At 30.0% G+C, this 17,110-nt stretch overlaps 3 protein-coding genes across 3 annotated transcripts in view; 2 read left to right on the top strand and 1 right to left on the bottom strand.

Annotated features, from left to right (window-relative positions):
• The window catches only part of LOC106684779 (beta-1,3-glucan-binding protein 1), a 13,910-nt gene extending 7,009 nt beyond the window's left edge, over positions 1–6,901 (top strand). The window contains exons 4-9 of the mRNA XM_014427048.1: positions 727–847; positions 1,850–1,895; positions 2,512–2,754; positions 3,596–3,741; positions 5,145–5,246; positions 6,765–6,901. Coding sequence (XP_014282534.1) covers positions 727–847; positions 1,850–1,895; positions 2,512–2,754; positions 3,596–3,741; positions 5,145–5,246; positions 6,765–6,866 — 760 coding nt within the window. The 3' untranslated portion in view covers positions 6,867–6,901. The remainder of the gene's footprint in view (positions 1–726; positions 848–1,849; positions 1,896–2,511; positions 2,755–3,595; positions 3,742–5,144; positions 5,247–6,764) is intronic.
• A 772-nt stretch (positions 6,902–7,673) lies between these two features.
• On the bottom strand, positions 7,674–10,356 carry LSm3 (U6 snRNA-associated Sm-like protein LSm3). Its single transcript, XM_014427030.3, has 3 exons — positions 10,207–10,356; positions 10,009–10,116; positions 7,674–8,301 (listed from the first exon to the last, which is right to left on the bottom strand). Exons 1-3 carry the CDS (start codon positions 10,225–10,227, stop codon positions 8,122–8,124), a joined length of 309 nt encoding a protein of 102 aa, XP_014282516.1. The 5' UTR covers positions 10,228–10,356; the 3' UTR covers positions 7,674–8,121.
• Positions 10,357–12,112: 1,756 nt separating this feature from the next.
• Positions 12,113–13,536, top strand: LOC106684768 (putative OPA3-like protein CG13603; the record flags this gene model as incomplete). Its single annotated transcript, XM_014427029.3, is given in 2 exon segments — positions 12,113–12,391; positions 12,467–13,536. Coding segments are annotated over 2 exon segments (672 nt in total). The 5' UTR covers positions 12,113–12,249.
• Positions 13,537–17,110: the final 3,574 nt, after the last annotated feature.

The raw sequence follows: 17,110 nt of genomic DNA on the forward strand, positions 1-17,110 counted from the left end.
AAAAAAAAAAAAAAAAAAAAAAAAGGACAAACAACTAAAAACATATTAAGAGAATAAGGTAACATGAAAGTAAACTAAGTTGTAGTTAAAAATGAAGTAAAATATCTGAAAATTTATATAAAACTGAATAAATCCATTCATCTACATCAGTGGTTCCCAAACTTTTTTATCCTACCGCCCACTTTCCAGGAAAAATATTGTAAATTAGAAACATTGAGCTATGAAATTATGAAACTATTTATTGAACTCAGAGTAGAATGTAATACAAGAACAGTTAAAACATTGGAAATCATCTTAATGTGAAGGATGGACCTGATGTGCAGCTACCAATTTAGTAATCCTCGGCTCTACTTTTGTCACCTGTAATATTGCTGACCGTGACAATTTGTTGTTATTGATCGTCCCCCAAAGGCACCTGTGGCCATCACGGACACCCTGAATTTCGGCAGTGTCCCCCAGGAGGCAGTAGCGCGCACTTTGGGAATCACTGATATACATTATCATTCATAATTTACATTATTTTTAACCACAACGTAGTTGCTTTCATTTGTTTTAAATGGTATGTTGTTTTAAAAGTTTTTTTTTCCAACTGCTTAAGCGACATTATGCTAATACACATTAATATAATAATTAACCAAATATGATATGCTTACTATTATATTTATATTAACCACAGATTATTATCATTTAAATTAGTTTTAAAACCTAATTCATAAAAAAATGTAGGTGTACTGGACGTCTTTTCACAGATGAATGTGTTAAATCAGCCAAAGGATTTTATATACTTCCACCAGTTCAGTCAGCGAGAATCACAACGAAGAATCATTTTTCTTTCGTTTATGGAAAGGTAATAAACCATTTGTCATTTCAATGTACATTACAATCTCATTAAGCTGAACTTTGATAGTCCGAAAATTCGAATAATCCAATCTTGCAAAAATAAACAAGAAATAAATTAATTAATAAAATCTGAGGGAACAAATTTCCACCCAGACACAAAATGTTTGTGATGCAGGTATTTATGTTCAGTGACCAGCTGAGGGAAATCAGATTCCAATTTCCCATAACAGTTTAGCCTTTTGTGTCTCAAAGAGGGTGCAAACAACTATGTGCTCCGCAGTTCTAGCACACTACAATAAGAGCATAGGGGGTCGACATCCATCCCAAAGCGATAAAGCTTGGCTTGAAAGCCTCCCATAACCTATAACCTATCTGGATGGTGGGAAAGTACTTCATCAAGGTAGATCCATTCAGGGTGATCACTCACTGCCAGTTCCACTCTTTCATTGGTTTTCCATTTTCTGGGGTCATCTTCAATTCTCGTACAGCAGACCTGCTGACTCTTCTTTCTTGTATGTATGTTTCAACACGTCATCTCGCAGGAAGAGATCAAGAGGAACCCTTCCTGCTAAGATCTGCACCACCTCATGAGGCCAACTCTGGTATGCTTTAGTGACTCAAAGCAGAACCTTCCATTAAATCGTTAACAACCTGCATTTAAGGTTCCAATTCAGCCAGGGGACGCATAACTCAGAATACTACATCTTCCTTTTATGTGGTCATTGTAGCTGTATTCAAAACTAGTGCCACCCTATTTTTGTAGGTAGTCAGGGTGAGAAGTATTGTAAATTTTTTTGTTTTCCAAACACTCCTCTGCAGTAATTAATTTATATTAAAAAGATTGTAATGTACATTTTATATTTATTTATTAAAAATAATTTAACTAAAACTTAAGTGATTTTAATTAACTTCAGTTCAGTAGTTTTAAAAATATTAAGATCGATGGTTTGAAATAAATTAAAAAATAATTTAATTTTTTTTTTTTAAATAACAGTGTTTTATGTTTTAGGTGCATGTAAGGGCCAAATTACCTCTTGGTGATTGGATTCTTCCAGGTATAGTGTAATATATTTTTAGATAAAGTAATATGTTTGAAATATTATAAAAAATTATTATTATGTAAGTTGTTAGATACAAACTACAACTTTTGGTTTATCATCTATATTAAAGCTCACAATTCCGTAATAAATTTATAGCTAAACACATTACTTTCCTTGTGGTTATTCTGTATTTCAATAAATATTGGATCAGCTCTAAAGATGAGAGAGCTCTACTATAGAAGAACTGGTTTTGTAATTTTTGCACAGCAAAGACCAACAAAACCTTCATGTCAGGGAGATCAATGGACAGGACAAGATTGTGATGTTTCGACAGATTTAACAAATGTTCTGTACAAAAGAAATAGTAAATAAAAGATAAATTTTCACTTTTAGATACAGTTTCATGCTAAATTTATTTTCTCAAAAATAAATGGAAGTTTAACCGTGCTTTACTAAACGATTACCAAAATATAATTTATCAAATATTTTTCTTGTTGTTTAAGATTTGTTTAGCTTTAGTTTTTAAAATTGGCAGGATATTCATTATTAATATTGTTCATTAAACATGAAATTTATGCCCACATTTTTTCATCCTATGTATATGTTTTATACAAATATATTTCACTTGTAGAAATCTGGTTGGAACCAAAAAGAAGAATATATGGGCCTTCTTTTTCTTCCGGGAGAATACGTATAGCCTTTGCTCGTGGCAACCAAGATTTAGTCAAGAATGGTGTGAAGATAGGTATAAATCGCCTTGAATCAGGTATTATCATGGGAACGCAAGACAAAACCCTTGCAACTAATGTATACGAGGAATTTGAAAATGGTTGGCATTCTGATTATCACAACTTCACTTTAATTTGGGAACCAGGTATGTAAGGAGATATTTTTTTTTTTTTACTATTAATTCATTTATTTATCAGTTGATTTACAATGGTTTTGTTGATTTTTTTGATTTGCAAATTTAGGGAAAGTAATTTCAATTGCTTGAAAATAGATAAGTGTACAGATAAAATAATGCTTTGTTGAGAGGTAAGAGGTTTGGTCCGAAGTACAGAATGTTTCAGGATATCATTAATAAAAACAAAAAATATGGTGAAGTGCATGCATCACAACTTATTATTACCACCTCCCTTTCTTTATTGGAAAATTAGATTTTTGCTAGTAAGACTTCTATTCTACTTGTTTGTGACTGAAGCAAATTTACTATTCAATGTTGACAAAATTGTGAAATCACCAATTATTATTGACAATTTTGATAATAATAGTTTTTTTGCTTTAGATTTAAGTAAAGTTGATGTTAAATCTTAACATTCTGTTTCCAAAAAATTGAAGCACAGAAAATATTGTTTTTTTTTTTTTCAATGAACTTACAGTCCTCGTAAACAATCAAACCCTTTGTTTAAAGATGGCTGTGCAGCTAATCAAAATCATGACGTACACAAAGATTAAAAAAGAAAAATTACAGAGCATAATTAAAAATCTCTTAACATTACTGAAATTGATCTTGAGTAATCTTTTCAGTTTTGTGGTTGTAAGTTAAACTGTACAATGTATATTTTTTTTTAGAAGTTATCACTTCATAATTCCTTTACCAGTATTATTTTTCAAATCAAAGAGGTACCAGTAATATAATATTTAAAAATATTATTGGCATTGCAAGTATAAAAGTTTACCATTTCTTATATTTAATTAAACTGTAATTCTTTCAGACAGAATATCGTTTATGATTGATGGTGAGAAAAGACAATACTTGATTGAACCTCATGATGGAAAGCTTTCGGATCTTTTAGGTTTTGACGAAAATGAGTCGAGGAATTGGGATTCTAGATCAAAAATAGCTCCTTTCAACCAAGAGGTAAGCAGTTTACATTTTAACTTAGAAGGACACTATATGTAATAAGAATATTTAATATACAATGCAGGTCAACGTTTAAGATCACCATTTCTATTAAGTAAAAACTGTAACAATGATGATACTTACATATGTGGTAATCTTAATAATACAAATGAATACTGAGTAAAGGTTTAATATCATCTTTTTACTAAAACAATAATATTATTTAACAATGACGTGTTAATAGTTGGCCGCATATTAATATAAGAAGATGGTCAGGGGGGAAGCGAGCAGGTCAGCAAAAATACCCAAATAGATAAAACATATTTATTTGTGCTGACGTTTCGACCTGAATTTCAGGCCTTGAGCTGATTTTCAGCTCATCAGAGCTAAAAAACAAAATGAGATAACTTTAATTCAGAGAAAATAAGAATAAACTTGGAAATATACAAATACAAATAACAATAAATTATGTAGATAGTAGTTGATTGATACTAATAGAAGATAAAACATAATATTTTAGGGGTAAGAATTATACAAAAATGGTAAAAAGATTCAAATTTACACTGTCTGTTTTTTATTCTTTTATCATTTATTTAGTATAATTCTTACCTCTATGATATTACATTCCATCTTATATTAGTATAAATAAACTACTATCTACTTAATTTATGGTTATGTATATTTCCATGTTTGTTGAAATTGTTGTATTCTCATTTTATGTTTCTCCGAGTTATGGTTATATCATTTTTTCTTTTTCAGCCCTATTGAAGATCTGAAATTCAGAATGAAACATTGGCACAAATAAATAAGTTTTCTTTATTTGTGTATTTTTGCTGAACGTTCCCCATTCACCTCCCAGACCATCTTCTCTGCACAAATAATATTTAACAGAAAAGATAACTCAATACAGTATCACTATCGCCACAAACATTTCCAATGTAATTTATTGTTGTGATATTTTGCATTATGGAAAAATATGATTTATACTTGATGGTTTAAATGTGTAAATATAGTAAAAGAATTCTCTCTTCAGTGTTTAAAGAGTATAGACCTGAAGTGTCCATTATAAATTTTGAAAGCTATATCAAAAAAGTTTTTGAATTAGAGTACTTTATCAAGTAATTGGTTTAAAAAATGGAGTCGGCCCTTGGACTAAATTAAGTTAAAGAGCCGAAATAGATATTGGTGACTATTTGTGCCATACTGTTTTCAATTTTTTAAAAATTTAAATTTAAGTTTTTACAAGTATAAATTGATTCATAAATACAAGAAATTGTTTACTTCCAGGCTTAAATATGTTGCTCGAAATCAATAAAATTATTAATTAATTCATGAAATCCTAACCTTAGTATATAAATTCAGAATTTTCAATAAAACATATGTTTATACTAATGTTAATTAATATTTTTGTGTTATTTCAGTTTTACATATCGTTGGGATTATCGGTAGGAGGAATGAAAGACTTTCCTGATAACTGTTTAAGTGGCGGTCTTCCTAAACCTTGGAAAAATGAAGCTGTCAAGGTAATAATTCCCCAAATATTTAACTTATGTAGTGTTAATATTCTTACTCTTTAATAACACAATAACATTTGTGACGGGAAGGTAGTGTATGTATAGCTACATCCAAATAAGTTTGCATGAGCGAAGTGGTAGTGGGGAATCAGAGTATTAGTTGAAACTAATACCTAAAATTGTCATAGATATATTTATTTATCAATGATTCATTCATTCATCCATGGCAATTTTAGTTATTAGTTTCAACCACAGCTAATTGCTGCCCTCCTTAATGTGAAATGGATTAGCCACTGCCTCCTCAATCATTGTTAGCATTTTTATCTCTCTTGTATATTTATTTTAAAACCATTTTTGTTAACAATTAATTCTCTATACCTTTATATTACATTATTTTCAGTGGTAAAGCCATTTGAAACCTCTCGCCATGTGATTAATTACTATTGTTTTATTAGTTGAAAAATAGAAAAATAAATTGTTTTTTATTGCTATAATAAAAATATCATTAGGTTATAACATATTTCCAAGTTTTTCTTTTTAAAGATTTTGAAACAAGAAGCAAGCTGATTGACCAGTATGATGAGGATACGTTTTTGTCTTTGCTTGGCTTGTAAATCATTATATGTGATTATTTTCATTTAAGCAGGAATTTAGTCATCCCCAGTATCGCATTATAAACTGGAGTCAGAAATATTTGAACTGCATTAGGGATTTGTTGAAATCGAGCAATGCCCAGGAGCTTTCCAATAAGGCTAAGTTTTAAAAAAATTAGTTCTTCAAAAACCTCGAAAACTATGCATCTTCTACATTATAGCTACTCTTTGAAAGGTAATAAAATTATCAGTGAAACAAAACTAACACATCTGAATCTGATAAATATTAGTGTAGCGTCTCTCTAGACCGCCACTAGCAAGCAGCAATTAGGTTGTGTGCGGACAAACCTCAAATTTAAATAAAATGATAGAGTATTTGCGTTAAGTCCCTGGAAAAGAGAAATATAAGATGAATGGGACGGGAATAGAGAGAATTGAAAATATCCAGTTAGGAAGAAAACAAGGGAAGGGAAGAAAAAATAAATATATTATATGTAATTATAACGGAAACAAGATAAATATATATATTTTAACTTTGTTAATTACTAATGTTCGAAATTATATTTTATCTCAGGACTGATTAGTATGCTGTGTCTTACAGCAACCCATTATATTTGGCCTGCATTGCTTGTTATTAAAAAAGCATTTCTCTCTCCAGGCAAGTTTTCAAAGAATAAAACTTTCCGTAATAACTCATTTGCTGATTTCTATATCTCCAAAACGACCATGGCTACGAAAATGAAATTATTAATTGCGCTTCTCTTAATTCTGTACAATTAAATTTCCCAAAACCTAAGGATTTTAAAAAAAAATACAAAATAAGAGGGAGAAGGTAATTAAATCAGTCATTAGGACAGTACCTACCTCCCCTTCTAGGTATTTTATAATATTTCTTGGACTAAATCTATTTAAATAATGTCTTCTTTTTTTTCAGGCGATGGTGAATTTTTGGCTAGATCGGAAAAATTGGTTGCCGACTTGGAGCGATGATAAATCATTACTTTTAATAGATGAAGTTCAGGTTTATGCGTTGTAATTGGATACTTTTTTTATATTTTATCTATATTATTAGTTTTATTATCTAATTATTTAAATATAATTATGATTTTATAAAACTTTTATTATCAACCTCATCACCATTCCAATTCTGAGAATAATTTAAATTTAGTAGTTATTCAACTTTAATCAATCAAATAATTGTTATATGATGATGTGTTTGTAATTTTTTTTTTTTTTTCTATTTTAGAAATAATTATTTTACATTTTTGTGAAAAAAAAAAGTATTTTAAAAAATATGAAAATAGTGATATAAAATTATCAGATAATTATTTCAAAAATAACTTTGAGAAATATATTGCTTTATTTCAACGAATGATTATTGAATAAATTATTAATAAATAAATAATGATGTATTTCTTCAAATAATCATTTAGTAAATAACATTATTTCAGGAATTAATCCAATAATTTATTTGATTAATGCTTAATTTAAACTGTAAACAGGTCGTTTATAGACACAGGTGGTGTCCTGTAAGATGTGACATTCCATTGGCTTCAGTTGTAAAATGAATAGTTCTTATCAGTTAGCATGATATCACACCTTATAAAATTAATGTTTCAACCAATGATCATAGATTAATCTATTTTCTATTAAAGTTTTCTTTAATTTCAGTGTTTAAACCATTTTATAACTGCTAATTAATTTGATTTGTGTAAACTAAATCCTTAAATAATCTTATTTATAACTATTTATGTGCAGTGAAATTTAACTATCATGTTCTGGTGAAACCTTTTAATTACTAAATTTAAAACACATAATATTAGGTAAATGAGTATATGCTACATGAATAATTTATCAATATAATTTGAAATCCAGCAATTTCACAGAGGTAAAATATTCTATTTTTCAATATATAATCGAAAACACAAATATCATAACCATGTAGAGATATCTACAATTCTGAATTCTGTATCCCATTTGTGATGATGTTATGGTTAGTTTCTTCAAAGAAGTGATATACGATAAAATGTAATTTGAAAGGTTTAAGGAATGGAATTAGTTACAGGAAATAGGCAGTAGATAATAAAACTTTCACTTCATTAGTTTAATATTAAAAAGAAATTATCTCAATAAATTAAAACCATTAAAATATTGAGGAAAGAAAAAAAAAAAACTTCACTTCAATGTTATCAAAATCTATAAACCATATGAAGGCTTCATAAAGAAAGTTTTTCATACTTGATATCAATAAAAATTTATGTACACAATGTTTTACACAAAGTCATTACAACCTAAACACCAGCTCGTATAGGAGGAGAGACTAAAATTACACCATCACCACGAACGAACAACATTGGAATGGTACGTTTTGTTGTCCTGTACATTTCTTCATAAGTTTCTTCATCTATTTCAATTGTTGTAATTGTTTCTTCTGCCTCTCCAAGGACCATGTTTAAATGCTGATCATAGGCCTGTAAAATGAAACAGTTTGTTGACCATTACAATACCATTTGCTTAAATAATTGATTGTAGGCGAGAGCCAAACTGCTTGATAGAAAATAAATAACATATTTATATGTAAGTTTTAGGTTATATTAAGGAACTTTCAGGGTTGCAAAAAAGCTACCAAAATAATTTTTTCCTAGAAAACAAATATTGAAACAAAGAAAAATTTTTGTTTCAATCAAAGATATTCAGAGTCCTCTGTATTTTTTCAGATTAATAAGCACTGTGGCGCTAAGTCCATAGGGAAATTAAAATGGGATTGTGTGGTTGTCTGAAATCTATAATTATAAACGGAGGCTCAGAAAACATTCAATATTTAATGTGATTTTTGTTGTTAAATGGAAGTTAAAGCTAAAAAAGAATGGAAAATACAATGACAAATATGGCTAAATATAAGTCATATGAATATAGATAAGAAATTATAGTTTGATAGCTGCAAGGAAAATCAATTCTATTTCGGTTCATAAAGATGGAAATTAGGGTTGTATGTTCATAGGATAAATAGGTGAAAGAAACCAACAAATGAACCTGTTGTAGACTATAGAAGAAACCTTGAAGGGCATAAATCTTCAGAGGTGAAATAAAGTATTTAATTAAAAGAAATAATTGAATGGTGGATAATAAATTGCACAGTAATAAAGCATAGAAAATAATCATAAAATAAAAGTTTACAACTGAGGGACAAGAGCGAACACCATTAGCTAAAGAGCAAAGTACTTTTGAAAGGCCAAAAAAAGATTGACTTAAGCACACAGTAGGCCGCGGTAATATTGATGTATATCGTTTTTATTTGTTATCATCTTTCTTCCAAAACAGAAGAAACACAATAATAATAATTATAAAACTAGTAATCAAATTGAGGAAACCATTAAATACTGAAACAGTAGAGACTTAGTCAGTAATAAAACAAGAAATATCCATAAATAAAAGAGGGGTGCAGTCAGTTAGGAGAACATAAATACACAAAAAATTATTTATTCATGCCGAAGTTTCAACTTGAGTTTCAGGTCTTCATCAGGGAGCTTGTAGCAAAGGGGTCCTAGCTAAAACTGTTCTCCAATCATTAATCTACGGTCAACTGTCAACACCTCAGACGTAGTAGACCTGTCAGTGAAACTTATTCTATTTGCAATAACATTTCAGCCGGAATTTTAGTCTTTCATCAGGGGTAAATAGAAAAAAAATAACAAGAATATTAGGAAGATAACAAATGACAACATAAAAAGATAATAATTATTATATACTATTTTATAATTATCTGTAACCTTTTAAAATCAACTTTTAGCTACACTGCTTTTATCATTCTATTATGGTTATCTTGTTTAGTATTTGATCCCTGACATTAGGGTGAAACATCCGCACAAATAAAATAAGTTTCACTTATTTGTCCTCAATAACAACTGATCACACCCTGAACCAAGTTATCCTTATATAGATTCTATGGTCAACATTAAACACATCTGTAGTAAGTAACAATAAAATATTTTAAACAAGTATTCATCCACCCACCAGGTTAGAGTAGTGCTTCAGAATTGTAACTATAAGGTTAAATATACTGTATTTTATACCAATTATACACAACATACTGGCATTTAAAACAAAAAGGTACAATTAAAATTTAAGGAATTATGAATTATCTTTCATACAACATGAATTTAATTCATAATACTCACATGAAGTCTTCCTCTAAGTTCTCTTTCATTTCTCATCTTTACGTATATCTTTTCATCTAAACTAAGTCTAATTAAATCCAATGGTTCTTTCACAGTAATAGCTGGAGTCTAATAAATAAAGAAAAGTTATATGCACTTCTATTACCCATTCAAAATATTATAAACTCATATTAACGCAAAATTAATTAAGCAGCTTACCTGTTCCTGTTCCTCTGTCATAGTTAATGCTTTAAAATTTAAATACGGCAATACAAATCAGATAAAATTGCAACCTTCCAAATTTAAAGTAAATTTATACCGCAAACGTTATAGGAAGGAATATCGATGAGCCACATAGATGAGAGAATCGATTTTCATTCCATTCAATAGTATGAAACACCACAAGGATACCTGACAAATATTTATTGTTTATAACATCATTATCATTTGATATACATAATGATTTAACTATCACGATTGCAACGTTTTAAAAATTAATAATTGACAAATCACAAATAAGTGGGACAGAAATTAAGGGATACAAATGATAACGAGATTTTTTCTTTCTACCCATGCCTCACACAAATTTATGCTTCAATTTGGTCATTTTGAAGCGCAAATTTGGTTCAGGCACTTCATCATTAATCCATTTGCGTGTTGCAGCTCAAAAGGATTGGAGCCAAGCTGCATTATCCCTGCTAAGGCTTCACATTTCTCCTATGTCCTTCCCTCAGTGTCTTCTCAATCGTTCTATGTGGCAGATTTAGGAGGTTCTTGGTTGTCTTCCCACCGGTTTCGCCTGCATGGTTTTTATTGGGTAAACGTAAAAGGGTTTACATCAGCAGGCGTATGTTGAGCTCCTCCCCAATTCTGTTATTCTGGAAAGATTCCTCACGGACACAACTCTCACCCGGACTCGTAATTCAGCAGTACATAAAGAATTCAGTCATGTCCCTGTTGCCTTGTCTTCTAAATTGCGACGTTGTATCGACTCAAGCTAGCTCAAAAAATCAGTGATCTTCTACATGGCATTGGAGGAGCACTAGCCATGCGTTCTTCACTATATAGCTTTCTATGCTATATAGCTTTCTTCACTATATAGCTTTCTATGCTATATAGCTTTCTATGCTATATAGCTTTCTTCACTATATAGCTTTCTATGCTATATAGCTTTCTTCACTATATAGCTTTCTATGCTATATAGCTTTCTTCACTATATAGCTTAAGGCCAGGAGATCAACCTGTTTCCCTTATGTCAAAAAGTCGTTCCCGATGTAAGATACTCAGTCCTCCTCTTACTTATGAAGTCCTGACCAGCTTTCATAACTGGCAGTAGTCTTCATGAGTTCATCAGAGCTTGTCATGCCAGAGCGAGGTATTCTAAATTCCTGTGAGACTGGCTATCTGCCGGGCTTTGATGCCGGTTTTAAGTCACAAGTTTGTTCCGCTAGTCAATCGGATCGAGGATGTGCTTCGGTGACCTCCTGGTGGTATTACGGAGACATTGGAGATGTTCTCATTGGCTGCCTCCTGGACGATAATGATGATGACCTCCACAACATCCTTTCTATAATTCTCGACCTATATTTCTTCCGAGTAGGTAATATAATAATAAAGCAGAAATTACAGGCCTGTGGTCCGAAGGGTAACGTTTAGCAATTCAAGAAAGTGTACATATTGGTAGTCAGGTACAGGTCAATTCTATTCTTGAAGCCACGATGGGCGAGATGGATACCTAAAGCTCTGAATTACCGGGTGGAAGACAGTATTTTAAAGAGTGTAATATCATCTTTGAATGTCTCACTAAAATTTACGCTGTTAAAAGTGCTTTATCAAATTTTATTACTTTTCAATTAACTAAGAGGGTGATCCCCTCCTATAACGACATAGTATTACACAATGAACGTTTTAGCGAACAGCTTTATAAGAACACTAGAAAATTATGACAATATATTTTCCTTTCCTTCGATTAGAAACAATTTAAAATCTTGTGCAAACTATGTACTACTATATACTATTATGTCCTCAGATAATTAATAAATTATCTCCTGTTTTAAATCCTAATGATATTTTTATATCGATTTTCTGCCATATGTCATAATATTTTAATTTATCTAAAAGTACATTTTGGCTTACCACTTTTTTGAATTTTATGATTCATGGGGGTTGTTGACAGGATAGCAGCAATAAGCCTTCTTATCAGGTTATGTTTTATTTTTCTGTGAATATGAAAGGTTTAACTAGTAGGTACTTACAGTAATTATGGTGATGGCTGCATTTCCAGTAGCGAAATTAGGTGGATTATTATTAAAGCAAGTTAGTAAACCAATAGCCAGTTTTGCAAAGGAAAGAGCAAAAAGTCATCCATTTTTTAGAAAATATGTTTGTATGCCTCCAGCCCAGTGTATGTATTTTAAATATTGCATTTTATTATTCATAATTAGTGATGATTTATCTCTATTATGTAGTTTTTGTTTAGTTTACAACTGGTGTGAGATAAAGATGAAGATGTGGGTGTTGAACTTGGGAAAACCTGTTGAGGTACCTAAACTCAATGAAGCCATGGCTATTGAATTAGGAGCAAACTTGCTTGGTGAAACAATTATATTCTCAATCGCAGCATTGCTGGTATTCAGTGAATATGCTCGCAGTGCAAGAAAGGAAGCAGCAAAGGAGGAGGCTAAACAGAAGGAGATAAATGATTTAAAAAATGCACTAAGAGATCTTTACTTTGAAAGTGAAAAACAGAGCGCTCAGATAAGAGAATTAGTTAGAGACATTTATGAATTAGAGTCACTTGTGTCAAAATCAAGACCGTTTGTCAATCGTAGCAAAACTCCACCCCCTTCAGGTTCAGTTCCTTCACAATCAGGTAATAGTACTAGTGATAAAGTTACACCTTCGACTAATTCTGTAGAAATTGTAGAATCAAATAAGCAAGGGTTAATAAATAGTGCTTTAGATTATGTTACGTATGTTTTACCAAATAATTTACATGAAAGAAATTGATATTATTAATGTGAAAAGCAAATAACCCATAGGCTGTTATTATGTAATTTTTGTTGTTATTGTTGAAATCACTGTAGTTGTATTTTTTTTTTATTTAAGTATAAGCGTTACTTTTTTAATTTTTAAATTACTAATGGTCTTTTCATTGTTAAAATTTAAAAACTCATTTCACATCATAAAATGTGCTGAAGTGGTCATATTAAATTATTTTGCCATTCTTATGTGTATATATTTTGTTAAGAGTTCTGAAAATAAAATGTGTTGAACAAATTGGTTGCAATTTGTAAAAATCCTTCACCAAAAATGTTATGCACCTGTATTCTTTTCTGTTTTATGTATAAATGGATGTTGTTATGTTGCATAATTGGGGTAACTTCAGTAATAGAATTATTATTGCTTGCAGCATTAATTAACGAACAGAAATTTCATCATATAGAGATAATAAAATCAGTAGTATCTTATCAAGAAGTTTTAGAAGTTATAAATTATCTAATTCAAGATTCAACATTAGAAAGTGATTTAAAAAAATAAATAAATAAAAGATCATAAAATTGCATTTATGGGTTTAGATGATTATAAATTTTGTTACTGTTATATTATTATGCTTATCAATATTTTTTTCTTTTATTACAAAATATAGCATTAATTTATTTATTTTTTTCTGCTGAACCTTTCACTATCACCTTCTACATAAATTTAATTTATTTTCTCCTTGCAAGTAATTTTTTTTTATTATCCTGCCGCATATATTACTTTTCCTAATTCTTTCATTTGTCACCTTATTCTATTTTACCTTAATTTCTCTGGTCTTATACACTTCAGTCTTTATTTTGTTCAATCCTCGGTACATTGACTCCTTTTGATTGTTGAATCCCTCCATTTTTTTTTGTTTATTAGATTATTTCTTTTTTGTGGAACATTATCTATAACAATTGAGGAGTATTATATCAAAAGACAATTCATCTACTTATGATGTATTTTAGATGTAGAATTTGTCTTTACTTTTGAGAAGTAGATTTATTACCTTTTGATAAAGTATGCCTCACTAATCTCCATTTTTATTTTTACCATTCCTTATTCTGTCACTAGTTTTTATATTTATTTTCACTTCTTTACTATTACATAGAAAAACCACTTAGTTTTCCTCCAAACTTCAGAAATTAACTTTCTCGTACTTCATATATTTTCCTTTGATACTGTTCTAATTTGGGTAGCTTATGTCTCAATCATTGCCTAAATTATTCTAAGCTATGCTAAATCCTATTGTTTTAAATATTTCTTTTTATTAATAGAGGTTTTAAAATTTATAAAACTTCGCAATATTTATTTCAGATAAATACTTTCTTGTAGTAAGATCCAGGTGGTGGTCCAGAAAGGTACACAAATAGCAGAAAAAAATGTTTATTAGTAACCAATATTTTGCTCTACTTTTCAGGGCTAAATAAGATACATCAGATACAAACATCAAACATGTTCTTTGTTCCATATATGGTTTAAACGCTGAATGATTTTTCCATTTACATCCTTACCCCTGACTAACAAAAGTATTAATGAGCTGTACATGTCATTGACATTTATAACTGTATTTACATAAAAATACATCAAGAACATTTGATGCTAGATGGTAATGGTATGATGCAGGCTTGTTGAAAAACTGCACATTGGTAGAACACTAATAACATTCTACATTAGAAGGTCTCAAGGCCAAATTCTTTTAAGGCGTCTTGGAGGATTGTCAGGAATGGAGGAGGAAATAAGGTTAGAAATTAGTGGGTTTGGTTGGTTAGGGAGTGTATAATGGAAGAATTGATATCTGGTTCGAGCTAGATCGGTTACATATAGAAAATTAAGGTCTTTATAGATGATTTTATCTGTGATAAAGTAAAGAGCATTAAAGATTTTGGATTGTAAGGATTGGATTCGATAGTTTAGTAGAGTCCCAAAGCCCACAATTGTAAGTATTAAAAGGTATGTTAAAATACTCATTTCTTTGACTGTTTTTTTTTTTTAACTTATTAATTAAATTGATTGTGGAAATGTTTATTTTAAAAGTATATTAAATGATAGAAGTTGAAGTGGAGGCAACAGTATTTCTAAAACCTGCATGAAGCCAAGTATATGAATTAAAAATTATTGTGTTCTTAATTTTTGACTTAAAGTTCAGATAAAAAGTTGAAAAAAACATTATTAATGTCAGACAGTGAAAGAAATGATTAAATAAGTTTACCATGATTCGATTATTTTGGATTTTAAAAGTTTGAAAAAAATAAACAAATTACTTGCACAAACAATATTAAATTAACAAATTATTTTTGTCTATTTTATGTTTATAACGTTTATGGTTATAACGTATTAAGAGTATCTTTGTTGTAATTATTAACTTCATTCACTCTTTGTTGTTTTCTTCATAGAACATCAGTAATAAAATGAAAAAAAGTACAATGTAAATTAACAAAACATTTTATTCATTCGAACAAAATCATATGTAAACCGTAATAAGGGTATTCAAGAATACACTAATTACAGTTACATCTCTTTTAATTATTTAATTAAACAAGTATTTTTCCATCGATGATTTTTTATTTTATGTTATTATATAATTTTCTAACAATATTTTGGAAATTTTGCAGCAAGAAATACCCTTCATATTGAATATTACAGTAAGTGCTGCAAAGTATCAATATGCAATCTTGATTTCTCACTTGTCACAACTACTGCATCAGTTTCAGGTCAACACAACATAAATTCAACCAGTATAAAAAATTTTTCGTATGGAGTGTGTTCATATCGAAAAGGGGAACAGGTAGGTGGACACTTTTCAAGGAAGAACAGAACCGACAAGAGATGGAATATCTCCCCTAAAGAAAGATGATTGGTCACCTTACCAATGATCATTGTAATTACTAAATAATACTAAAAGTAATAATAATAATTGGAGTAATAGTTTAACAAGGATTTTTGACATGTGGCAGACTTAATTTTGCCACCTCTTCTTTCATCCCTTCTCTCCTGCTAATATAAATCAACACTTTAATAGCAGAATTTTTGATGATATGCTTTAAAATAAATTTGAATCAGTTGAATTAATTCAGTCAATCTAATGAGGTAACGTTTTGAGATGATAGAAGAGAAACACTTCATTTAAAATATTGTGCTACCTATTTGCATTAGGTTGATTCATATACCGCATACACAACTAGTTTGAACAATTGGTTTTGAAATCTATTTATATATTTGTGGATATTGAAGATCAGACAGTAAGACATAGTTGTCTTAATATAGTTATTGCAGCGACATTTCACAACTTGTTAATTGTTTGCTTAGTCTATTGAAGTGTGTTCTACATTTTTGTGATACAACTTAAGGTTAAGGTACCAGACTTGGAGTTAGTTGTAGAAAACACTGTATTAAACAAATGGCATGACAGTGCAAACAGTAAAGTTACAAAATGTTGCCTCAATATAGTTTTCTAATTGACTGATCCTCAGATTCACAAAAATACATATTATAAATACAAAAACAGTCAAGAAAAAATTTATCTATTGAAAAAAAAATTTAATTTGTACCGCTACAATCTAGGAAGGATCAGGGGTACTTTGTAAGGGAATAATGCTACTAGACTAACGGTTGTGCAAGGAGGTGATTTGGCCAGAATCGTGCATGACCACCAGATTTTAACCCAATTAAAGGTACCCACTTCATAAGGCTGGGTGGACCCAGGAGGGCTCCTAAACCCACAGGTCTGACTCATAGCTATGAGTTATGTGCAAATAAAGGTTTTTCTTCTTCAGAACATATATCCTGATTTTTCTCAAAAATTTATATTTTATTGTATTCTAAGTCTTTGTGATGTTGATTGCAAAGGACTTTATATTTTTCCTCTTATCATAAACAACATGTAGAAGTATGAAACGACCGCCATTTTGAAAAGAAATGGATCAGTCACCTCAGGATAACTTGTCATTACCGTCCGCCATTTTACTTTGGTACTAAATGTGACAAAAAATCGGTCCGTTAATCTCGGAGAAAACCGAGAGTGGTGAAAGTTGTTAAACTCCCTCGACAGACGTTCAGGTACGGTGAACGGCGGATAGACAATTTTTTTTTTTCTTTG

Source organism: Halyomorpha halys, unplaced genomic scaffold (genome assembly GCF_000696795.3).
Source record: "Halyomorpha halys isolate HHAL.00 unplaced genomic scaffold, Hhal_1.1 Scaffold614.1, whole genome shotgun sequence".
Classification (NCBI taxonomy): Eukaryota; Metazoa; Arthropoda; class Insecta; order Hemiptera; family Pentatomidae; genus Halyomorpha; species Halyomorpha halys.